This window comes from Halichoerus grypus, chromosome 5 (genome assembly GCF_964656455.1).
Source record: "Halichoerus grypus chromosome 5, mHalGry1.hap1.1, whole genome shotgun sequence".
NCBI classification, from domain to species: Eukaryota; Metazoa; Chordata; class Mammalia; order Carnivora; family Phocidae; genus Halichoerus; species Halichoerus grypus.
The window spans coordinates 133,809,077-133,835,596 of NC_135716.1; the positions used below are offsets into that span (position 1 = coordinate 133,809,077).

General features: G+C 38.2%; 2 protein-coding genes across 27 annotated transcripts in view; one reads left to right on the forward strand and one right to left on the reverse strand.

Annotated features, from left to right (window-relative positions):
• MIER1 (MIER1 transcriptional regulator) overlaps positions 1–15,543 on the reverse strand; it is a 66,871-nt gene extending 51,328 nt beyond the window's left edge. The window contains exons 1-8 of one of the 25 annotated variants that reach the window (XM_078072958.1): positions 15,065–15,184; positions 14,179–14,279; positions 14,045–14,086; positions 12,558–12,784; positions 11,615–11,729; positions 11,339–11,412; positions 451–475; positions 281–317 (exon numbers count right to left, since the gene is read on the reverse strand). In XM_078072958.1, coding sequence (XP_077929084.1) covers positions 281–317; positions 451–475; positions 11,339–11,409 — 133 coding nt within the window. In that variant the 5' untranslated portion in view covers positions 11,410–11,412; positions 11,615–11,729; positions 12,558–12,784; ... (1 more) ...; positions 14,179–14,279; positions 15,065–15,184. Of the gene's footprint in view, positions 1–280; positions 318–450; positions 476–9,865; positions 10,022–11,338; positions 11,416–11,614; positions 11,730–12,557; positions 12,785–14,044; positions 14,087–14,178; positions 14,280–14,894; positions 15,029–15,064; positions 15,186–15,387 lie in introns of those variants that run through there. The other 24 variants (XM_078072951.1, XM_078072953.1, XM_078072964.1 and 21 more) reach the window with 24 other exon arrangements.
• Positions 15,478–26,520, forward strand: part of DNAI4 (dynein axonemal intermediate chain 4) — an 88,947-nt gene continuing 77,904 nt past the window's right edge. For both annotated transcript variants that reach the window (XM_036077677.2, XM_036077678.2), the window contains exons 1-2: positions 15,478–15,821; positions 26,047–26,224. In XM_036077677.2, coding sequence (XP_035933570.1) covers positions 15,775–15,821; positions 26,047–26,224 — 225 coding nt within the window. In that variant the 5' untranslated portion in view covers positions 15,478–15,774. The remainder of the gene's footprint in view (positions 15,822–26,046; positions 26,225–26,520) is intronic.

Consider the following 26,520-nt stretch of genomic DNA (forward strand, 5'->3'; position numbering starts at 1 on the left):
ATATGGTGTGCATCTAAACATAACCTTAATTTACATTATTCATTTTTTAATGTTCTTATATTATTTTTTTCTCCCTCACTAAATACATTAATTTTTTTCTCAAATACTTTGAGTTTCCTACACAAGCAAATATTTCTAAGTAGTGACTCCTTTTGAAAAAATACACTTCATATATACTTGAAATCAAATAGCAATTAAAACCTGTAAGAAATACACATAGTAATTCATAAAAAAAGTGACCCCAAAAATAGTCATGAGGTTGAACTCACAGCAGCCTCACCTGTACTTTCATGGGCAGTCAAATATTTCATCCATTTCTTTTTCCCCAGAGAAAAGAAGCATTCAGAAGAAAAGCAAGTCAGATGATAGTCTAACTCCTCTAGCCTTTTTATAACTAATAGGACAAATGTTAGTCAAATAGAGATTATAGAAAATATAGAAAATACTTACCTGGACTCGAAGACTCAACAGATGGCTAGGAGAGGGGGAGAAAAGAAGAAAAATTATCATCTTTGTGTAGTAAATCTTTACAAAATTATAGGAATTATTCAATGACAAGCATGACACCAAAAACCATAGTAAGTTCTAATGTCTGAATTGTCCAAGACAAACTAAAACCTTCCATATAATCCTTTCTCTGACATTGTATTTAAACATTAAAAAATTCCAAACATTCCTGAATCTAGAAACAAAGACAACAATAAGGAATTCAGATTTTAAAGGCAAATATGGGTCTCATAACATATGTAGTTTAAGAGATCTGATTTTAGATCTTAGAACTTTCTAAAATATTTTCTCCAATCAAGACAGAGGAAATTACACACAAGGTTTGCTATCAAGCTGGTCTCTGGCTTAAAATGTGTGGGAGAAGGGAGGCCAAAACACTTTAAGACATTATTTTAAGTAAAAGTTATATTTTAAGAAAGCAGAAGAAAAAGTAAAATGTTATTAAGCACCAAACAGTACATTAGGTTAACTTTACTCACAAACAACATATTTTTAGATTATCACAGAATTAGTAAGCTTCAAGCTAAAGTCAAGTTATCTGATGAAAAATTACAAACATTCCCAATTAAAATGCTGCTTCTACTGTAGCATTCTACTCCTTATATATTTAACTATAAGCACTTAGAAAATTTAAAGATAAAATTGCTAGCTAGCAACTTATTTCAGTAATATCACCACTTGACAATTTGTGGCTACATTTTATCTAAATTCAGTTAATTTATAACTATAAACAAGTCATCTACAAACACAAACTTCTATAAATAACAAAAACTAAATATGTTTCAAATGACATACACTTCATAATTAAAACCTTTCCTATTCATTCAGAGCTATTTCATGCCCATTAGAAGTCAGAGATGCTGGAAGGCCAAAAGCATTAGCAAAGAGATAGGGTTATTCTAGTACAGATAGCCCCCAACAACGATGGCTCAACAATTTCTCAACTTTACGACAGTGCAAAAGCAATAGGTGTTCAGTAGAAACTGAACTTCAAATTTTGATTTTTTTCCTGGGCTAGCAATATGTGGTATGATACTATCTTGTGATGCTGGGCAGTGGCAGCAAGCTGCAACTCCCGGTCAGACATGCAATCACGAGAGTAAACAACAACCAATACACTTATAACCACTGTGTACCCATATAACCTTTCTGTTGTTCACTTTCAGTCTAGTATTCAATAAATTACATGAGATATTCAACATTTTATTATAAAATAGGCTTTGTGTTAGAGGATTCTACCCAACTGTAGGCTAATGTAAGTATTCTGAGCATGTTTGGGATAAGCTAGCCTAAGCTAAGATGTTCTTTCAGTAGGTTAGGTATATTAAATGCATTTTTGACTTAATGATACTTTCAACTTATGATAGGCTTATCAGGACATAGCCCCATCATAAGTCGAGGAAGATCTGTATTTTCCCTCTTTCTGCTAAGTAATGGGGCAGAGAGTCAAGAAAAAACAAAATAAAACGAGGGAAGTGCCTAATTTTCAAAAGCTAGGCATCTAAGACAAATTTCTTATAAAGTATTAAAACTCCATTTTGAAAACTGTCCACATTATGTTATTGTACTAAGTATGACATTCTAGATTGTACATGATAACTTAGGTTCTTTTGAAGCATACTTTTCCAAGAGTCCTGTTTTTTTTCCTTCTAATGCTTAGAATGGTTCTTGACTATATGTTATAATCAAGTCTTTTATTTTAATAAAAGACTGACGGTATTCAGTATTAATAGATTTTCAAGTGTCACACCACTATCTTTACTTAAAAGTTACTTTGCCACAATAGAGTTAAAACAGTGCTACTTTTTAATTCTATTCCTCTAATAGGAAGCTGGAGAGCAGGGTGATAGAGTAATGTAACTATAAAAAGGGTTTCTAGATCTTTTGGGCAGAGCTACACATTTCTAGCTCAAAATGGATTTAACCACCACACAAATTATTACAGAGCAAATCAGTATTTTAAAGTATTAATCCACTTTTATGTCATGCAATTATGCTTTATTTCCCAAGTTTAAGCACAGAATCTGTCCAAGGCTACAGCAATGACGACTTATCTTCATCTGGTTCCAGGTTCGCCATCCACAAAGTAGCCTCACAGTGCTGTTTTTCCTTTTTAATAAACTTTCGAAATGATTTGCAGGGCAAAACAAAAAAACCCAGCATTTCTTTCCAATTAGGAGCTTAAAAGAAATAGCTCTTTGAACATTTAGGTTTTTTTTAAGCCAATAAAACTCCAATAATTATTCCATTTAACAGTCTTCTCATAAAAAGGGGCTTCTGATTAAAAATGTTATCCTACAGAAGAATAAAAGGTTTATTTTCACTGATGTTAGATATTGGCAATAATGAAGATACTGGATTGTGAATGGTGTCTGTAGTTTGTAAAAGGCCTCAAACAGCACTTGGTAAAGTTATCTATCCCTTTAAAGTTCTGAAAAAGGCCCCAAATATTTTCCAATAATTAAGATACCAAATGTTTAGAGGACTGGTAGCATTTGTAAGCTTAGCTGGCATAAAGTAAAACTACCCATTATTCAAAGATAGCATTAATGTTCATTTTACATCAGAAATACTGGAATGTTTCAAGAACTGTGATTTAAGTGATGTATACCTAGATTAGGATGGGGGAGGGGAAGTAGGGATGGTTTGCCTCTAGACATACATTTTAGTATTCTATGTTCAAAATAAAATCCCATTGTTTCAGCTTGGGGAGGGTGAGAGTGAGATTAGTTTCTTGAAAGTTAATTCTATTCAGTTAAATTAAAAATTGAGTTTCTAGAAACTCGGCATTTGAAAACAGTTTATACTATAAACATTATCTTTGCCCAGCCCAAAGACAAAACAATTATTTTTCTAAATAAGAGTTTAGTATCATAATACAGGAAATTTCAGTATGAAATAAGAACACTTTTTATTTAGGTACTTAAGGGAATAGCAGAACCAGCTTACATTTCTATAGTACTACATTTTTTCAAAAGAATAAAGTTACTTGATCATAACTATATACCTGACAATAACACATGCCCTGCCTACCTCATTTTATAGATTAGCAAACCCAAGGAGGTAAAGTGACTTCATCAAGCTTCCATGGTGGGTGGTGAAGGTGGAACTGAAGTCTAGGACCTGAATGCTTCCATATCTCCCAAGGAAACAACTATGTTAAAAATGTTTTCTCTTTACCTCTTTCCTTCCTCCTCCTTACTTTCTCTTTCTTTTTAAAATGGTTTTCATCTGTTCAAAGCATGTTTAAAATGTGACTGCAAGTTGTCATCTGTCATGTCAGACTATTATTTATGTCTCCTAAGGAATTGGTATCTCTAACAATACTCTCCAGGAAAACCTGAAACATCTACCATTAATGACACAGTAAATTGGAAGGGAGAAGGAGGGGAAAAATAAAACTAAAGCTGTTAAACAGATACTCATTTGTAACAGTATCTATTTTTAGAAAAAGCACAAACTATAAAATGCAAGTAGTAAAGATTTTTCATTGGAGGTTAAAATGTATTTAAAATGCATTCATACATTATTGGTAGAAAAATGAGTTGGTTTAACCGTTCTAGCGATCATTTTGCTAATATGAAATTACCCTACTGATATGCCTAAAAAAGTGTACTAAGATATATCGATAAGTCATTTACCATAAAGTGGCTCACAGCAAAAAATTGGGAAAATATTTTAATGTCTATCATTTAACTAGTTAGAAGTGAAATACAAGTCTTCCAAACATTTAAACACTAATAATCCATTAAAAAGAATGACACAAAAATCTGTGGAGAATGAGAAAAAAAAAATGTAAAAAATATATACACATATTTATTCATGCATTTTTAGAAATGGAAAAAAAAAAGTGTAGAGTAGGGGGTAAACTGGGCTGGAATACACATGAAAATTTTTTTCTCCATAAGTATATACAAGAATCTGTTAACAGTAAATACCTCTAGGAAACGGGTAGGGGAGAGAAGGTTTTTTCATTTATACCTTTCTACACTGTTGGAATTTTCTAACCACTTGTTAGCATTACTGTTTTGTTTTGTTTTTTTTTAAAGAAAGTTAGTGGAGATTATCTTGTGGAATTATTGGCTATTTTCATTTTCTTCCTCTACTTCTAGATTTTTAAGAAAACTTAGTACTTGCCACTTTTTTTTTTTTAACAAGTGCGTAATTTAGAAAAATAACCTAGTTTTCTTTTAGGTGCATATATAATTACCTGAGATGGAAAACATAACACTAGACAGTCACACAGAGTATGAGTAAGCTAAATCAAATTAAAAAATGAAACTGTTAACTTTTATACCTTCACCCATATATATGATTTAGTTGATGAAGTTGCTAATAGTTGTAACAAATTCAATGCCTCAGATCTGTTCAAATGTTTCTCTTTTGTATTTTTCTAGAACATGGTAATCTAGAATATTATAATTATTAAAAAAAAATAAGGTAGTAAAAACATGAAGTAATCATTAGACTCCTATATTCCAGGCAATCAAAAGCATATTTTCTTTTTTTTTTTTTTTTTTTTTTAAAGATTTTATTTGACAGAGAGAGACACAGCGAGAGAGGGAACACAAGCAGGGGGCGTGGGAGAGGGAGAAGCAGGCTTCCCGCGGAGCAGAGAGCCCGATGCGGGGCTCGATCCCAGGACCCTGGGATCATGACCTGAGCCGAAGGCAGACGCTTAACGACTGAGCCACCCAGGCGCCCCTCAAAAGCATATTTTCAATGAACATACCTGTTTGAACTAATCTCTCCCCTCAAACCAATTCCATCACCATTTCTTTGTTATCATCACCTGCTTAGTAATTTAGACACTAAATCAGAGATTCTCAGAGTTATGGGGATAGAAGCCAGGAAGGAGTTAGAGGCCCTCCTCCAGGTGAAGACAGGGGAACTGTGCTCACCATTTCTCTTCCTCCATACAAAACTAAATCACTTCTTTCCCCTGAGGAATTCTGGGGCATAAAACAGATTAAGAAAATCTTGGTGGTAAAACTAGCAAATTGACTACAGCAATAATAATTCAGAGGATGAACTGCTATTATTAAGCACTAGGAATTCAGAAGCCTGGGTCCCACTCTTAATTGTGCCACAGCCTAAATGCACAACCTAGGACAAACTGCATTAACTCTGCTCAGTTTCATTTTCCCTAAGATAGAAAGATTTAGACTTCTTCTAGTTCAATTTCCTTTGAGATCTAACTTCTTTACTATTATGATTTGCTCAAAAGACATAACACTACTTAGGAATACTTAGCTAAAGGGATGGGATATGTTTTACAGCCTCTTCTAAATTTTTTTTTTTTTTAATCTAGGACTTTTGGGAAAAAATGATCTCAATTTGCAAAAAGCTTTCTGGGGGGTGCTACTTTATGAATTTCCTATCTACACAAACATAATTTTAACAGTCATTCTTATAAGCCATAGAATAAGTCAAACAGAATGGGTCCCAAGTGATGACTGGTACCTGAACAGCTTAATCACTGCAATGAATTTTGAAAACATTTGCAAATAAACACTGAAATATACAGGGACTCAAGTTAACACCAAGCAAGAAATTTCTATATAGATGATTACTTTTCTACTTTTACTAATCAGTTACTTGCTTCAATGGCAGTGTTTTATTTCTGATTTGAGAAACTGATGAGTCTTCGGTACAAAAATTCTCTAAAAGTAATCCACTTCTATATTTCCTCCAGCTAACCTTTCCTACCTTATCAAGCACTTTATTACTCCTTCTGAATTAAACTTTATTAGACTCTCATACATTGGTGTTCTTGATTACTCTGGATAAATCCTAAATACAATCAAGTATAAATATTAAAAAAAAATTCATTACCACTACAGAGAATTATTTAAAGCCTAAATCCATCACAGTGAAACAAGTTTTGTTTACAATTGAAATTAACACTATCAAGAATAGCAGTTTAGATGATCCTATTTCCTTAAAAAATGAAATTCAAATACACTAAAAAACCACTAAGCAAGCAGTCTGTTTTCAAGAGAAATAAATGAATAGATGCAATAGTGAATAGATTATGTATATAATTTTTGGAAATGTTTAAATACTTAAAACTAACACAGAAAAGCAAGTTCATTAAATTTTCTTTTCTTTATGTAACAGCAATACGGCCTAGGTGAAAAAATAGGTCTTGCACCATGTTGTGGATTTTTTTTTTTTTCCTGGAGCAGTCCCTTCTGTGTTTACAAACTCCGAAATAACAGACAAATTGTTCATTCCCAAAGGTCCCTACACCACATTCCTTATAAAACCCAAAGGATCAACGATTTCTTCCTTTCTCATTGCCTTTGTAAAACTGCAACTACTCTGTAATTTCCTTCCTTTAAGTGTAACTAGGAGAACCTCCTTTTGGAAGGTTGATAAATAATTCTAAGGGATAATAAGTAATGAGAAATATTACCAAAAACTATTAAGAAAGTGAGTATGTACCATTTCTTTTAAGCACATTAAATATGTTTTTAATGTTACCATGATCTGAAGAACCATTAAATACATACTTCCTACTATGGACTGCCTAAGATGATCAGATCAAGTATGAAAAATCTGTATATTCTATTTACATCTAAATCAATTTGTATTCAGGAATTAAACATTTCTCTGGAAAAACAAGGTCAGTGTCATTCTCCTATGTAAAAAGTAACAACAATAAAAACACCCAGAAGCATAATATCTACATTTTTCTCCAGAGACATACTTCCTCAATAACCTGCTTTCCCCTCAGATTTATCAAATAAATGTATATTGTTGTTCTGCATTTTCTGTTATTTCACCAGTTAGCTTCAATGCTCAAGTCTACTCAACCAAAAGTACAATAGCACATTTATTTTACCACACGCTTTATATTGGCATCATGAAATCTCCTGAGAGCTCACACAATAGCAAATAAAAGCCCTCTATACACCAAGCATTTCTCCACCTAATTTTCAAAAATGATTAGTCTCTAAAATCATCCTGATTACTAAAATATTGAGATCAGAAAAATACAAATTTTACTTTTCATTTTTTCACTTGCTTTAGATTTTTTGCAGGACACAGATGAATGAAGAAGGATTCCCCGTTCTTCCTCCAAAATCACTAAAAATAAAACCATCTACAAGCAACTCAAGTTATAAAAGACAAATTTTTTTTAAAGATTTCAGGTCACTAAATAAATGCACTGAAAACAAAGTTCAGGTTTTCTCTTCTTGAAATTGAACCATCCATGTGTTCCTACTTAACATGAGCATTCCATTCTCCAAGTGATCCAATTTTTAAGGAAACTAAAACAAACCCTTGAAAATATTAGGAAATGATTAGTGACTCAAAATATTGCTTTTCTTCTCTTACATTAATGCAATCATCTTTAGCTTCTAAAACAAAAAAATATTAATATACTTCTACTTACATACTAAGTTTTCAGTATGCTGGCAGTTAAAATTTATGGGTGAAGTTTCTTAAACTTAAATTTTACTGTATTTGCAAACTCTAAGTTATTTTCCTTCTATAATAGCTTGCCTTAAAATATGACTACAGAACTTAAAGCTCAAACCATTGTGAGCAACACCACCAGGGAAGAAACCGTCACTGCTGCTTATCTAATAGGCATTCACTGAAAGGGGAATCCACTGAAAACTATTTGACAAAAGGTAGGAAAATTCAGCCACATACGACCCCTTCCCCCTCTTACATATGAAAAAAAGAAACACTTAAAATCTTTCCAGGACTAAAATTGTTTCAGCCCAGTGGAATGAATCCAGTCACATTTAAGTGAAATACAAAGTACTGTGTTTTCTCCAACTTATGTGCCTTGAAATACAATTCTTTAACCACAAAGAACAAAAGAAATGGAAATAAACCTAAGATCTAAATTTAGTTTTAAATCAAAATTAGTAAATGTTTTAAAAAGATTACTGGCAGCGAAGAGTCCTGCTATAGTGAAATCTGCTCTTTTAATAGCAAATACTCCACTACATTAATATAAAGTCAGTTTCCGTAAGGAAAGCAGAAGGAGCACCCTAAAAGCAACTGCACAAAAAGCTAACTTTTAAGTCCCTCCACTCAACCGGTACATAAAAAGCGTCGAAATTAATATTTTTCCATAATCTACACGTTTCCGTATCCCAAGGTTTAAAAAGGAGATAATATGGTATTACCAAATAATTCACCACTGACTTCATTTAGCAAATAATGAACACAAAAACTGGGGGCTGGATGGTTAAAAAAAAAAAAAACTATTCCTGAATCTGTTTTGGGGTGTCTCCGAGACCATGAAAATGGTAATTCATACAAGGAAATGCCTTAACAATCATTTAGTGAGGCTTTGACTCAAAGTAGACTTAAAACCCCAAATACTATCACTTCTTCAACTCTAGGGGGTGAAGAATAACGGAATTCTTCCGAGGGTAAGGGGGAAAAAAGTATTAAAAACATCGAATGTGTAAAGGTTTAAATCAGAACAAAAATTTAAATCTCCAGTGGCACAACACTAAGTTCGAAACAATCATTAAGAGTGGTAGTTCGCCACGATTTGAAGCCCAAAAACATAAAACAATTACCACCGAGGAAAGGGGGCTTTGGTAACTCGTTTACTGGGTGGAACTCGTTTTTTTCCCCACAAGGGGGAAAAAAAAATGAGAAGAGAAAGACAATAATAGATAGCCTTAACATGAAAGGGGTGGAGGGAATGCCTGGAAAGTGAAGAGAGGGAAAGGTAGAAAGCAACTCTTCTGAAATGTGAAGAGAGAAAAACAGGTTCTACCCTGAGGAGGAATGGAACTGTTCCGGAGATACAGAGAGAGTCCCCCAACCTAAACGGCCGGCCTGCGAAAGGCCAGGTTTATTTCTCCACGCTCATCTTAGCACCATCAGGAAAACGAGAGTTAAAGGCCATTCTGCCTTACGTTTTCCCCATTAACATAGACTGGATGTCAGTAGCAAACGGGTGGGGGTGACGCGGAAGGGCGCAACAGCATCTCGGCGAGGGAGGGAAGAAACTTCGCAAGAAGAGGAAGCAGCAGCTCCTCTCTTGGCCCCTAGCACCGGCCGGCGAAGTTGCGCCACCGACGCCCCTGCCCCGCGGGCGCCCACTCCCCCTCACCCCTCTCCGCACGCACTACTACGCACTACTCGACCCTTCAAACTGCCCCCGAAGTCCTACTACGCCTCGGCTTCCTATCCCCGGACCCATCCCAACTAAGTTCCAGGGAAAGCTCCCGCCCAGAGCGCGGCCTGTTCCGGACAACAGGTGGGCAGTGGCGCCAGCAGGGCTGGGCCTCTCCTAGCCAGGCCCACTCCACTCCTCCCCGGCCAGGGCCCGGGGGCGCCCGGCTCTGGGACGGGGAGGGGGAGCTCGCTCCCTTACCTCCGCCATATTTGCCGTACTGACGGGTCACATCTCCGCGGCGGCCGCAGCTGGGTCACGGCCAGAACCCGGATGTGAGACTCGGCAACGGGACTCCAGCCGCCGCCGCCGTCTCTGCCGCTCCCGCCGCCGCTGCCTCGGCGGGAACGCGCAGGAGCCGCCCGAGCGCGCCCACCACACCCCACTCCGCCCCCTCGCGGCGCCCCGGCTGAGCAGGACTGGAAGGAAAAGGCCGGCGCGCGCGCGCGGGAGGAGGGGCGCGCGCGCGCGCGCGACCCCGCGGCAGCCTTCCCCGGGAGGAGCGCGGAGGGGGCGGAGTCAAGGTGGGTGTTGGGGGGGAGATGGGCATCTCAGCGCGGGGCGCCTCCCCTGCGCTAGCGGATCAGCTACTCCAGCTGGAGAGGGCCCTAAGGGGACCAGAGAGGTCAAGGAAAAGTGTCAAAAAAGCCGCGTCCAGCATTCATATCGCAGGGGAAAAGATACGTTATATTTTACATGTAGGCCTTTTTTGAAGTGCATTTGCTGGAAAACGGATGTTGCTGTGATGCAACAACGGCAACAGCGCAAAGTGGCGCGCTTTGAAAGCGGCTGTCTCTTGACAAGTATCTCTCTCTCTCTCTCTCTCTCTCTCTCTCTCTCTCGGGTGATTCTTGACAGGAAATGTAAAATCCCACATCCCCAAATCTTAGAGGTCAGAGCAGAGATTAAGAAAAGGGACTGTGGATAGGTAGTCTGCCATCCTCACATCTCATTTGCTTTTCCCCCACACACTTCCTGAGATGCCAGGAGCAACATAATTGTGCAACGTCTGAATTTTGCACAACTAGAGAAAATTCCAAAATGCGAAATACTAAAAAGCTGCTCTTTGATGGATCTCTGAATTGACTCCATAGAGGGAAAACCTACTTATTTGCAATGCCTGAAATGCCAGCCATTTGAAAGTTTATTTTAAAATATTGGCCTAGAACTACCAATTGGCCTTGATGCCAATGCTAATGACTGCAAAATAACAAACATGTTTCCCTTCCATTACTAAGGCAGATACTGGCTATTGCAAAGGTGATATTAAAACATGCAGTAACATACTTTACTAAACCAGTTTAAAAATCTTAATTTCAAAAAGACCGTTTTCCCCCCAAATGTTCAAGGGTTCTTAATGCAATTTCAAAAATGATTACCCAAATCAACCAGTCAAATATAAAAAGTAATTCCTTCCAAATAATGTAATGCCGGCACTACAATATACTGCGTAAATGTGCACATATACAATTTTTAATACTTAACTTACAATGCAATATGGGCTGTTTTCTTAAATTATTTGTATTCCCTTAAAATTCTAGACTCTATTAAGCAGTTTCCTTTTTCCAAAGATTCAACATTAGTTTGAAATTCTTATGTCCAATAATAATTTGTGCATGAATAATTTGTGCATTTATAGGTATATGAAGTAGCTGCTAAGTGAAAGGACATTACCTGGTAATTTGACAGGAAAAGAGTCCACAGACAGTCTGTAAACCAATTAAACATAAACATCTGATGCACATTTTCTACTGAAAGAAAAGCAAGGGAAAGAAGAGAAAGGAAAACTTTAAGGTTCCCAAATCTACAAACAATTTTTACCATTAACTGTACTGTACAGTATTTTCATTTTATTTTTTTAGAATACTTATACTATAAAAGTGTTTTTCAGGATTTCTTGGGGGAATAAGTATTTTAGTATAGGCACATAGAGTTACCCTATTGAATTACCTTAGTCCTTTGGACTCAAAAATCATTTTCTGAGAAGTCAGCTTGTGTTTAGTTTTGACTTTGAGGTGCTTGATGGAAAACAGCTGAAGGCAAAGAACAATTGATGTGCATAGACCTGGGGTGGGTAAAGACAGAATAAGGAGCCTAGAGGTAGAAACTCAGGCTTCATAATACCGTGGGGATAAAGGAGGATTTTCCATTTAACTACCAAAGCTAATACATGAAATTTAGCTAGTTCACAAAAAGAAAATTAAAAAGCATTGTGAAAATGCAAGGTACAGGAATAACTTGCTTGCTTAAACCCATTTACTCTTGGATTCTTCAGTTAAACCTCAACAAAAAATCCCAATTGTGATTAAAAAGCTGGGGATCGTGGTCCCTTAAGCTACTGAATGAATTCTGAAATGGTCAGGAAAATCAAATCTGGGACATACTTGAATGTGTCTCCCTCTTATTGATAAATGACTTTTAAGTTTATTAATATTGTGTATCATTTTTACTAATTTTAAGTGGCAATATCATTTGGGGGAAAAATTCCCTCTACATTTTTCCTCCCTTTTTTAATAAATGTGGGCTCAGTGCTCTTTTTTAGGTTCAGATATTCTGAAAATAAAGAGAAATAGCTCCAATATTGTAAGTCATTAGTAACACATTACTAATGAATTCAGTATGGTTTTATTCCCATTTTATTCTCATGATATACTTGTCTTTCAAAATTTTAGAAGCCACCTTAAGGAAAGCAGTCTTTCTCAGAAACTCTTGCTTACCTGTTCAGTATCAAATATGTAAAAAATTAACTATTCATTAGCCACAGAATCTTAGTGTTAGATGGGACCTTAGAGGTCTTTTAGTCAATTTCTACCCTGTCTAGGTAGGAATCCCTCATTATGTGTCCCCACTACCAGGCTTTTCCGCCTATCCTAAAACACCTCCAATGACTTACTGTCTGATGAAGAGGCTGCTCTTTTCAGAAAAAGCTGTATGTTTGGAACATTCTCCTTTTTATTAAACCGGAATCTATCTCCTTGTTACTTCCATCCATTTCCCTGAGTTTTTCAGCACTTTGGATTAATTCAACAGATGTCTTCTTTGTATTTAAGTGCAAACAATCATTATTTATACTTGGGTTAACAAAATATAAATCTTTAATGCCTACTGATACTAGAAGACCTAAAAACAAGACATGACAGAGTTAAAGGTATGAGAAAATTCACCAATACCTATAAGCTGTTTAAAATCATTACAGTTTATAGTATTTATTAATGTGATCTCCAAAATGGTATTGTTAGAATTGTATAGTAAAATATTTAAAGTTAAACTAAAAAGTGTAATTTCAATTTTATGTGAGGTTTGTGGCTAATGTCCCAAAACAAAAAAATCACTATACAAAGCCTGAATAAATGCCTCTTGAGCTCCCATTCCCCACCTAAATGCTTCCTTATTTTCAGGCAAACTAACATTAACTTTCACCACATTTAAGCTTCTCAAAACTGCTGTTATATTGGGAAATTATTTTTAAGCAATTTACTAAATACTCCATTAAAAAGTTATTAAACATTTTTATAGAGGCTATAATAAACACACACACACACACACACACACACACACACACACACACACACACACACACACACACACACACACCCCTCCGTTATTTTGCTTTTAAGAAAAGCATTTTAAGGTCACAATTTTACTTCAACCAGTACCTTAAACTAACCAATAAATAAAAGTCTTTCTTTGGTAATTTACATACACCTAAGAAATATAACCTTTTATTCAGTACCAATACCTGACTCAAATGTAAGTACTATATACCTATACTACATAAACAAAATGTTATGCAGTTCAGGAACCTCTCAAAATGCTCCAAGAAAATATTTTAACAATTTAGACTCTAGGGCTGTTTGAATGAAACAGATTAATGCAGCACATTCGAAACCCTAAAAACAAATTCTCTACCTAGCTATTTTCAGAGTCCATGAGTCCCTTTTGAGATTATTTGGTAAACTATTTACTAAAATTTTTATTTGAAAGTGTCAACCTACACATGATGTGCAGGTAAAAATTGATGAATATCTACTAATTTGGTTGAAAATACCTAAATACCAAAAAACTTAAAAAGGATGTTTTTGATAAATTGAGAGTTTACCTTTACTTTAGTAGGCAGAATGCAGGTTACAAAGCAGTAATGTATTACATTCAGAAGCCCCACATCTATGCAAGAATCAGCATCATCTTTTTGTTAGTTTGGTTTTTATTATTAATGCCACCCCAAAACACTTACACAGCCTTTTGGTTCTTCAAAAAACAGTTTGGTTTTTTTCATAATTTTTACATAAAGAGTTTTATCGAGTGGCCCCATTTTATCAGATTATAACAAACTGTTATTTTTATAGTCCTAGTACTGTTGACAGGTTATTTTTATCTCACCCAAACTCTGGACATTATTGGCCCATCATCAGTTCTCAAACACTGAAATATACAGAAAGAGTAATGTAATATTTATATTACTTGAGGGAGTTTGGATTTTCCCTCCCTTAATCTCCAAGTGTGCCCCTGCCTACCAGCATCACATCCGTCTTGTCTGCATTGAACCTCAACCAGTTGGTTCTTAACCACGTCCGAAACTCAGCCAGGCACTGGGAGAATCGAGCCACCACACCATCTGGATCAAAGGAAAGAAAGCCTCAGTAGTTATGAGACCAGAGATGATGATACCACAAGCTCACCATGTCTCTTAATTCTCAGCCTGTCTCTAATTTTAAAAAAGATGGCCAGGAATTAGGACAAGGATCCCATGACAATTTTATGAAAACATTAATGAACCTTGAGACATGCAATTTGAAACCAATGGTAAAGTAATAAAAACGACCCAATACATAGGTCGCCTCATTCCATCCATGATTGAAGAGTCAACTCCACGTCATCTGGGCTAAGCGGCCTCAGTAGACGGGCCAGTCTTGTAACTGCATAAGCTTTTCTGCAAAATTAAGAGTTATAGCGTTGGAGGAAGCTTTAGGGCTAACAGGGGCCCGGAGAAGGGTAGTGACTCGCCCAAGGTCACATAGCAAACGGGGACCAGAGATGGGCTCCAAGCCAGAGATCTTTCCACGAAAAGCTGCAAGAACAAGGCCATTTCAAGGAGGGGGAGGCATCTGTCCCCAGGGATCTTCCCACGGACCGGGAGGACCTCGTTCCTTCATATTAATGCCCTCTTCCAGTTTCTCTTCCCTCCCTCACTCCCTCCGAAAAGGGCCGGCTCGCCCAGGACCCCGCTCACCACGGGGACTGCGGTGCGAGCAGGAGCCTCCCGAGGGCTGGGACCGAACCCGGATCTACAGGGAAAAAGAGGCGGAGCCACAGGGGGATGGTCAGCTTAGCCCCACCCCGACCGGATTCGGGGGCCGAAAGGAGAAAGGTGCGGAAGCGAACTGGGCGAGACGAACTCACACCGCAGCGGATTCCCGGCGCGCCGCGACGCCAGGGAAGATCCGCGCCGCCGCCACAGCCAAAGCAAAAGACCGGGCTAGGAGGGGGTGCGCGGTGGAGGACAGCTGCGCATGCGCCTTGGGGGGGGTGGCCGGCGCTCTCCGGGAGGGGAAAGCGGGCCGGGCGCGTTCTCTTGCAGCCCCTCCCCGGAAGTTAAGGGTCTTCCGGGCGGTGCTCTACCGTGGGGGAGGGGAAGGAGAGAAAGGGGACCGAGGACACTTTAGGAGCCCTTCATCCCAATCAGGACTAGGAGAGGAGAGATGGTTTATGGAGGCTGCACTTACAGCCGCTGCCGCTGCTGCCGCCGCCACCTTCACTGCTGCCGCCACCGCCTGAAGAAGCCCCATCCATCCGCCTGCAGCCGGGGAGACTCAGAACCTGGGAGGAGCCTGGGGCCCTGGCCGCCCGCCTCCTTTTTCTAGTCGTCGTCCGGAGCTTCCTTTTGCTCCACCAACCCTCTGCCCTCCCCTCCGCCTCCGCCCTCCTCCTCGGTCTCCAGCCGCCAGCCAACCGCGCGGCCGCTTGTTGAGCCCGGGCTCCTCCGTCTCCATGACGCCCGGCAAACATTCCCGAGCCTCAGCCGGAGCCGCTAACGCCGGGGGTTGGGGTACAGGGACGCCAGAAGCAGCTAGGGAAGGGGGTGGCCGACCACTCCACAGCCTGTCGCCACCATGCCCATCTCTCCAGTAAACAGCCGCAAGCAGCAGAACCTCTGGTTGTAAGTTCCGGCGCTAAAACCTTAGTCCATCCTCCTGGGTCCCGGAGGAAGCCCTTTTAGATCCTGTCTCTCTCTGCGTCTGGGTTCAGCCAGCCCTCGAAGCTCTCATGCGGCAGTGTCCCCTAACTTGGCCTAGTACAGACTTTTTCAACCCCCAAACTGCTGTGTTTGCTCTACGGGAAAAGATCGGCTTTGTTTAGAGCCGCTCTTCCTCCTTAACACTCTGGAGTTGTTTTTCCGGTCAGCCGCGTCATGCTTGTTGCCCCTTTCAGTCCTCAGGTTCCGTGAGCCACCAGACTGAACTTGACTATGCTCTGTAATCGAAGTTTATTCTGCCTCCTCTCCTCCTCTGCCTCCGTGCCTTAAAACCCATTACTGCTTGCGACGTTCTGCCGTTTCTGCAACACTTGAACGAGAGGCTGGAGAAGAGCACACAGCTCTGTGGACTTGTTTTGCTTATAACAAATGGTCCCTTAGTAATGCCCAGCAATTGCACTAAAGATTCCTCATTAATCCACTCTCCCACGCTTCCAGACCACTTTTGTTCTCTCTTCTCAGACCTTCAACATCTCTCCTCCAATCTCCAGCTGAGCTAATCTTTCTTTAACAGAACTTGTTGAAAATTCTTGGGAGAGAACCATACATTCTTTCTTGAATATGGTTCTCAGCGTCTTTTTTCCATTCTACCACTCCACCAAAATAGTTTTTGTGAAGGTCAGCAATAGGCGTCCATCGAAATGCAATGGCCATTTCTCAGTTTCTTCTTAACCCTTCCACTTCTCGAATTTTGAATCACTTCATTTGGTTTCTGGGACACCACTCCTCCCTAGTTCTCTCCTTGTTTTATGGCTACTTCTTTTCAAAATACTTTGCTGGTACTTTTTCTTCTTTCCCATATCTAAATATTGGACTGTTGCTGGGGTCAGTCTTTAAACACCTTTTCTTCACTATTGTCTTATGCCTTTAAAAATCACCTAAAAATTAAAATACGCTTATGATTCACAAGTTTATATCTCTAGCCAGCACCTCTTCCAAAAACCAGACTTTAATAAAATCAACATCTGCACTTAGAAGTTAATAGACATCTCAAAATTCATATGCAAAACTAAACTAATTACTCCCTCTTATCTACTCTGCAGTCTTTGCCATTTCAGTAAATGACAATTTCTGCTCTTCCAGTTACCCAGTAAAAAAACCTTGTTGTTTCCCTTGACTTCTCTAATGCCCCACTCCATCAGCAGATTCTGTCATTTCAACCTGCAAAATAAATCGAAACTACCGCTCTAATAGAAGTCCCTGTAACATTACAGTAACCACCTAGATGGTCTTACTAACACCCTACACATGGTAGTCACTGTGCTCTTCTCAAAACCCTCCAGTTTTTCCCATTTCACTCAGACTAAAATTTCACATCATTACAGAGTCCCACAGGATCTCACCTTGGACTCTTCCCTTTGGCTCATTGTTCCACAACAACATCAGGCACATTATTTTCCCACTCTAAGGCTTACGCATTTGCAGGGTTTTTTGGGGTTTTTTTGTTTTTTTGTTTGTTTGTTTGTATTTGCTGTTCTTTGGAATATGGCACCCCCAGATAGTGTCATGACTCACTTATTTCCTTTAGATGTCATCTTATCAAAAAGTCCTTCTCTAACTACCCCTCATAAAATAATACTTCTAATTCCCAGCACTTCCAGTTCCTCAACCTTGGTTTCAGCTTATCCATAAAACTTATCCCTACCCGATGTATAATATACATGTTCATCAGTGCATCTTCACCCAAACTATGGTATTCCATGGGGCAGACATTTTTGTTTTGTTCACTCTTATTGCCTTGAATGAAGAAGGCACTCAATATTTGCTGACTGAACGAATGAATAATGTACTTCAGTGATATTGGTTACTGTGCATCCTGTCTGGTTTTTGTTTTTACTTGTAGGTATGGAAATCTCAAAGTAAAATTAAGTTGAATTCCTGAATTCTCTTGGGAATTTCTTAAATAATGACAAATTCCTAAGAGATTACCTATTGAGGAAAGAATCAGGTGGGAGATGGGAAGTAATATAACCTTCACATTTTGAGATAGCCATGTTATCCAGTTAAAGCAAAATTTCACAGACTTCAACGTTTACAACCATTGATTTGACCTAATATGTTATTTCTCATCTTCCTCCTTTTAAGACTTAATGCTGATCTCAGAAAGGATCCCATAAAACATGTATTTATCAATTTTTCACTTTCTCTAATTTTTCCTGTATTAGCTCTTTCCCACTAGCTTAACAATCTCCCATTGTGGTAAAAACCACCACTCTTTCTTCAATGCGTTGATCCCACTTCTCTGCCCAGTTCCTCTATTCTACTTATTTACATGTTCATTCATTTCCTTTTGATTCTTCCTTAGAGTTTTCATGTTATCTATCCACTTTTTTCCATTAGAGTCCTTACCACATTACTCATAATTATTTTATTTCCCAATCTTGACAATTTCAAAATTTCTGCCATATCTTAGTCTGCTCTAATGCTTGCTTTGTTTCTTCAGACTTGTTTTTTGCCCGTTGATATGCTTTGTAATTTTCTGTTGAAAGCTGAACATGTTGCATCAGGTAATATGAATTGAGGTAAATAAGCCCTTAGTGTGAGGTTTTGTGTTTATCTGGCTAGGAATTAGGCTGTGTTTGCTGTAGCAGTAGGTTTATGAGGCTTCAATTTCCTCTAGTGTCCTTGTTTTTGTCTCTTTTTTTAGGTTCCCCTAGAGACTCCGTCATGGAGTCTGAGCTTTGTGGTTCTTCCCATTTCAATCCCCTGTTACTTTACTGGAGACCTGGTGGTGTGGTGGTAAGATGTTGGTAGGAGAAGTGTTCCATAATCCTGTAATTAGGTCTTAGTCTTTTAGTGGGCCTTTGACCCTGGGCTGTGACCTTCATAAGTGTTTCTCAGATTTTTTTCCTTGGGTGAAACAAGAGGTCTAGAGGGACTTGGAGTTGGGTATTTCCCTTCCCACATGTTGATGAGGCTCTGCTAAAATAATTTTCCTTGAGGGTAGACCTTTGTTAAGAAAAGCTGAACATTCTGGGTATATTTTAGAATGGTCATGCCCTATTCCCCTGCTGGAATTATGAGGGCGTTTTTCTTTGATCTTCTTCCGGAGAGCCTGATGGGTGTCATAGTAGGCCTCTATGAAGCTGGGGCCTGGGAGTTTTTTGGTTTTTGTTTTTAAAGATTTTATTTATTTATTTGACAGAGAGAGAGAGAGCGAGAGCAGGAACACAAGCAGGGGGAGTGGGAGAGGGAGAAGCAGGCTTCCCGCTGAGCAGGGAGCCCGATATGGGGCTCGATCCCAGGACCCTGGGATCATGACCTGAGCCGAAGGCAGACGCTTAACGACTGAGCCACCCAGGCCCCGGGCCCTGGGAGTTTTTATCTTTCAAATTAGTTTACACTCAGTCTCCTGCAATTAGTCAATTACCCTTTAAGGTTTCCTACCATTCCCTGGCCCCAGTTGGAGTGTCTGTACCCAGTAAGTTGTGATTTCTCCTGCTTGTCCAGCTTTCTGGCCAGTGGTTTGTCTATAAACTGATCTGATGGATCTAAAAAGACGTGTTGATTTTCAGTTTGCTAAGCCTTTTTCTTGTGATAAAAATAACATTAGTGACTTTTGTGGTCTTTACATGTTGGACCAGAAACGTCTATGTTCACTCTTTAACCCTTGCAGTCTGTTGTCTCTGTTTCTTTACAGAAACTATTCAAAGGTCAATAATGAGTGACCAAAAGGTTTCAAAAGTCACAAGTCAAAAGTCAGTGCCTCTTTTCTGATTTCTTTTACCATCTCCAGTTTCTTCCTTTAGCTCTGTTACCTTCTCTTTGTGCCTTTAGGTTTTTATTTGGGGACTCTGTTCATTTATTATCATCTCCATGCAAAAATTCTCAAATCTGAATCTCTAGCTCTCACTTCTGTTCCTTGAAATTTACTTTACTCTTGCATTTTCAGCTGCCACCAGACAGCTCCACCAAGATATCACTGATACCTAACATGACGTGTCTACAGTTTAACTTCTTACTTCTAACTTTACTTAGAAGTAAGGACTAATTTAATCATCACCTTAACTCTACAAGATACATACTATTATTAACTTTAATGTACAAACAGATTAATAGCCTGTGAATTATTGGACGAGTTTGAGCATTTAAATTGACTTTTGAGTTTAAGCTTTCTTACTTGTAAAATATGACTATTAAGTATCTTACAAGTTATTTTAAGAATTGAATTAGAAAATATAGGTGGAAGTTCTTTGAAATTTAAAGTTTAAGTGGCATTGTTATGTAAGTCCTATCAGTTCTGTGTCTGCTATCTTTTAAGGGTACTTGAGATATGTTTTATAGACATGGAAATGACTGTTATGAGGGGAGAAGCTTTTTTAAATACTCATGGATCCATAGGAACAGGAGGCATGGCATGCCACACTACACAGGAGGCCAACTGGGAAAGCAGAAGGGCCAGTCAGGAGGTAGAACAAGCTGGAAGAAAACATGGGCAAGCACCTTTATTGTGGTTTCCGTGGGAGGAACAGACAGAGCAGAATAAGCAGGTTTAGAATTGGCTCGTTTGGATAATTTCAAAAGGCTCTGGTCGTAGGGACTATCTCTAGTAGCAAAGGCTACGATAGGAAAATACACCTGGCAATATCAAGGATGCCAATGTGACAAGAGCAAAGTATACAAGGGAAAGAGTACTGAACATGAAGTCAGAGATCTAACAATGCATGTAGAACTTTTTAGGTCATAGTAAAGACTTAGACTTTTACTATGAATGAGATGGTAAACAAATGGAGGATTTTAAGCAGAGTAGTGATATGATCTAACTTGTGTTTTAAAGGATCACTCTTGGCTGCCATGTGGAGAATAGATTTCAGGGGATGGAGGTTAAGCAAGAAGAGTTAGAAGGCTGCTGCAGCAATCCAAGAGAGATAGGATAGTTATTTGTACGAGGATGGTGGCAACAAGGTTGATAACAAAATGGTTGGATTCAGGATATATTTTGAAGTTTTCTCACCTGAGCGACGGAAAGAATAGCATTACTTTTAACAAAAATGGGGGCAGACTGCTAGAAGAGTAGGTTTGCTGGACAAGGTAAGGGTGAGATTGTCAGGAGCTCAGTTTTGGACATGCTAATTTTGAGTTAGAGATGTCAAGTAGGCAGGTGGGTATATGGGTCTAGGGTTCAGAGGAAAGGTAGAGATATATATTTGGGAGTCATATAGATGGTATTTAAATCATGCATTAGATGAGTTCACCTAGGCTATGAGTGTAGACAGATATAAGAAGAAGTTCAAGGATGAACATTGCAGAAAAAGTAGGAAGAAAACCAGATAAGGGAAGTGTCGTACAATCTAAGTTAAAAAAAAAAAAGAAAAAAGGAGCAGCTGGGTAAATTCTGCTGATAAGTAAGATGAGAACATTGGCAATTAATATTGTAGAGGCAACTGGACCTTGGTAAGAATTCTTTTGGTGGAATGATAAGGGCTAAAACTTGACTGGATCAGGTTAAAGAGAGTATATAGAGGGAAATTAGAAACAATAAGTACAGACAGTTCTTTCAAAGTAGTTGCTATAGTTAAAGGAAAGATGAATGGATGGTAGCTGGAGAGGTAGACAGAATCAAAAGAAATTCTTTAAGATAGGAGAAATAATAGCATGTTTACCTGCTAAAAGGAATAATGCAGTAGAGCAAGAAAAGCATGAGAGAATTACTTGAGCAGTGTCCTTGAATAGGCAGAAAGGAATTGAATCTAGTACATGAGTAGAGGAACTGACCTAAGCTGGAATCATAAGTAATTCATCCAGAGTAATGAGAGAGAAATAGAGGATGTAGGTATAGATATAATCAGGTGCATAGTTGTGACAGTAGGAATATTTGAAAGTTACTTGATTAGCTCAGTTTTCTCATTTAATCAGCTGAAAATAAAGATGGGAGTAGATGTTGATATTCAAGAAGAGAGAAATATGAAATAGTGACCTTAGAAGGTATAGTAAAAAGTGAACCAAGAAAATACAGTATGATTGCTGGCACATTAAAGACACTTTAAGTTAATGATCCATAATTTAAAATGAGACCTGGCATCATGGTTGGATGTTTTTTCTCCAGCTTCATTTAGCTGTACAGGTTGAATTAAAATATAGCATATTAATAGAAAATTTGAAGTATAGTAGGGTCAACAGATCAGGAGATGATTGCCATTGAAAAGAATAGTCTATTACTCATAGTTACCAAGAGGAAAGGGTAGGCAATGCCACAGGGGGCTACTTAGGGAAGCACTGGGGTCAGTCATCAGGCAGAGGGAAAGGGAGGAACTGTGGGCCTTTGTTTTTCATGGTTTTGGTGGGAAGGTACAGGTGAGGCATGACAAGCAGGCTTAAGATTGGCTAGTTTGAATAATTTCAGTGGGTTCTGGAACATAGGGGCCATCCTTAATTGTCTGGTACCTGGTTATAGGGTGATGAGGGAAGGTATATAGTGGGCCAGAGTGTGAGGGCCTGACAAGGGAGGCAGTTGGGGATAGACTGGTTTGCATTGGGAAATTGTGCCCTTGGGAGGGGAGGGGGTGACAAGGGAGGCAGGAAACCAAGACACAATGACTTGAGCATATCAGTTTGTCCAGAACAAGACATGTTGGGCCTAAACATGTGTGGCAAATGGTAAAGCATCAAGTTTACAGAAGATAGAAATGTGGTTAATATACAGGTGTAGGCTCAAAGTAAGCAGTAATTGGAATTGATCAAAGTTTTGGTTTTGCCAGCAAGTACAGTGAATTTAAAAAAGAAGAAGTATGATGAGAGTGTAAGTAAGGATTATAATACAGGCATACCTCATTTTATCGTACTTCTCTTCATGGCACTTTGTTGATACTGTGTTTTTTACGAATTGAAGGTTTGTGGCAACCCTGTGTCCAGCTAGTCTAGCGGCACCACTTTTCAAATAGCATTTGCTCACTTTGTGGCTCTGTCACATTTTGGTAATTCTTGCAATATTTCAAACGTTTTTATTATTATATTTGTTATAGTGAACTGTGATCAGTGATTATGACTCACTGAAAGTTCAGGTGATGGGTAGCATTTTTTAGCAATAAAGTGTTTTTTAATTAGGGTATGTACATTGTATTTTTAGACATAATGCTATTGCATATTTAATAGAGTACAGTATAGTGTAAACACAATTTTATATGCACTGGGAAACCAAAACATTCATTTTACTCACTTTATTGTGATATTTGCTTTATTGTGGTAGCCTGAACTGAACTTGCAGTATCTCTGAGCTATGTCTAATCAACTATGGATTATATTTATTAACCTTAAGCTCAGGAGAGAAAAGATTGCATGAGAGGAGTGGGTGAAGCAGTAAAACATGATAGAATCAAGGGTTTGAAGGTGATAACGGAGTTGAAGGGAGTTGAATAGAGCTGTTTGAAATTAGGTATTAAGAGGGTGTAGGGGCGCCTGGGTGGCTCAGTCAGTTAAGCGTCCAACTCTTGATTTCAGCTCAGGTCCTGATCTCAGGGTTGTGAGATCGAGCCCCACATCAGGCTTTGCACTGATTGTGGAGCCTGCTTAAGATTCTCTCTCTCTCCCTCTCCCTTTGCCCCTTCGTCCCTCCCCACCTCCCACTTGCATGGGCTCTCTGTCTCTCTCTCAAAAAAAAATGAGAGAGAGCATAAGCTACCCAAGAAAATTCATTATAAAAAAAAAAAAAGAGGGCATATAAGCTGGAAAAATAGGAAGTGACAGTTGACCTTGCTAAGGACAAGGTCAAATGTATGACCATGGGAATAAGTAGCTGACATAGCAAGGAGGACAAGATTATGTATGTGAGAAAGGTTCAAGTTGCTAAGAAGCCATAGTATTAGAAGGATTACCTTCATGGATATTGAAATACTCAGGAATTATGCCAGAAGTAGTATTCTAGAGAGAGAGAGTAATTTAGGATATAAAATCTTCAGGGAATGGGAGAAAGGAGGTGGTGGTGATGATGGCAGACTGCCATAAGGAGGTGAAATATAAGTAGTCATCGAAACCATAGGTTTTGTTACTTTACTCAGGGATAGTGTGTGTTGTATGTGTGGAGAGAGAGAGAGAGAACAAACAAATAACTGAGGTTTGAGCCTAAGTGTAATCTTCAAAGGAGGAAACTAATAAAGGAAAAATAGAATGGGAGGACTAGTTTTTTAAGAATAGGAGGGCAAAATGTCAAGGAGAGAGAAAATACAAGTTGAAGGTAATGGTAAAAGAGTGATTCAATTGATGAATTGTGGATTCTGGATTAAATAGAGAATGAAGAGAAACCTAAAAGGTACTAATAGAAAATGGAAGGGTCAGATGGTTAGAGGTCCCAAAGAGGTTGAAAATAAGAGATGGTGGTGTCACAGAAGAGGGAGGGGTCAACTGTCAGATGCTACAAAGATAAGTACTGAAAAGAGTCCCTTAGATTTGACAAGTTGAAGGACTAGGTGATTTTAATGAAAGTAGTCTCTATGTGGTAGGAGGTAGAACTAGATTGTAGTGAATTATGGGTCAGATAAGAGGAATAAGGAAGTAGTAGTATTGACTAATATTTAAAGAGTTGAGCTATGAAAGGAAGGGTAGATAAAGTAACACATAGAGGAAGGCATAAAGGAAGGATTTTTAAGTTAAGGGGATGACTGGAGCATAATTACATGCTCCAGGGGAAAAGATAGGAAATAATATGTAGCAGATAGGGAATTACTGATGGACAGAAGTCCCTGAAAAAGTACAACCAGCAGGTTTTAGAGCACAGGTAGAAAGATTAGCCTTAGATAGGAATGGCAACTCTTTTACTGAAAGAAGAAAGAACGATAAATTTAGATGAGTTTGTAGGATATAGAAGAAAAATACAATGACAACGGAGAAATAATTTAAGGAGTTTTTACCTGATTGATCTTATTTTCTTAGAGATGTTGAAGATAAAGTCATTTAGACATTGAAGGAGGGAGGAGAGAGTAACATACTTTAAAAGAATATAAATTGGAAATACCACATGAATGAAATTCATTTATTTAAACAATACTTTTTTAGTGACCACAGTATACTGGGTACTGTTGTGGGTTCTAGGAATGTAGCAATTAACAAGACAAAAGTTCTTGCCCTGGAGATGCTTACATTCTAGTAAAGGAGTGGACAACAGGAACAAAGTGTCAAGTCATAATAAATGCTATGAAGAAAAATAAAATGTGAAAATGGATTGATGATTGTCATTTAAAAATATTTCATTCTTGTCTGATCTTTTATGATTTGAAAAGTAAAAGTATCATTTAAAATGTCTTCTTTGGGGGTTTGGGGCGCCTGGCTGGCTCAGTCAGTAGAGCATGCAACTCTTAATCTCAGGGTCATGAGTTCAAGCCCCATGTTAGGTGTGGAGCCTACTTAAAATAAAAATTTAAAAATAATAAAAAGACAAAATGTTTTCTTTGGAAACAGATTTCCTTTTTATAATCTAAAGGAAGATCATCCTTGTTTTATAGAAATCCATAGTACGATCAGAGTACTAGAACAAAGGAATGATAAGGTAGGTTTTTGTGTTTAGGAATTTGCAGAGTATACAAAAGTGAAATCGTATTTTTTCCTCCAGGATGCAAACATTTTGATTTTATCTTCTCTTCTTATTAAAAATTATTATGTAATTGTTCAGGCAGGAACACAATATTTTTTCCAGATTTTATTACTCATGCTTCGTTCTGCCTATGGAGCTGTACTGTACACTCACTTATGCTTTACTATGTACCAGGGACTTCCTAACCATAATATACAAATTAATCCATTTAATACTCATAATAATCTATGAATAGGGTACTATTTAATATCCCCATCTTACAGATAAGGAAATAAGACCTAGAGAAATCCGTGCAGACTTTGGATTGGACTTCCTGGCTTCAAATTTCAACTCTAGGAGGAATTTTTCCCTCTTAAGCCTCTGTGATTTTATATAAAATGATATTTATAGCAGCCTCTTAAGGGTTGCGAGAAAAAAGTGACATAATGCATGTAAACATTCTAGAACTCTGTTTACACATGATGAGCTCTCAGGTAGCTATTATTATTTCTTGTTTATATGTTCAGATTGTTTCCATGTTTCTAAATGAAAGTCTGCTTTTTTATTGTTGGTTAATTTTCCTTCAATCATGGATCCTTTGTATTATGTTTTCTTTTCCTGATATAGGAGCGTTGGCCCACAGCCAAAGAAATCTATTAGCTTTACTAACACAGTAAAAGGAGGTCAAACAAAAGGATATGTTGGTGCAAACCAAAGCAGAATGGCTATGTCAAAAACCTTGACGGTTCTACCTGAGATAAAAACAGAAAAAATGAATATTTCTACCCCAAGGACAGTCATACAGGTAATGTTCTTTAGAATTCTGAGTTTATTTGAAAATGGCACCATAAAGAACTTGACTGAAATGTTAAAGGTAGAAAATATACTGTTTTGAAATAACCGACTCACTTCTAATATCGATATATTGATTTTGTTGGTCTTTACCACATAACATATCTTACAGCACAATATTGGCTGTTGGCTCCTATAATTCATTACTAATCATGAGAACATTAGAGTGGAGTGAGGAAAGTCTACTCATGACCTTAAGAACTAGTTGATTATGGTATTAATTATAGCTAGGTTAGCTATAGTAGCTAT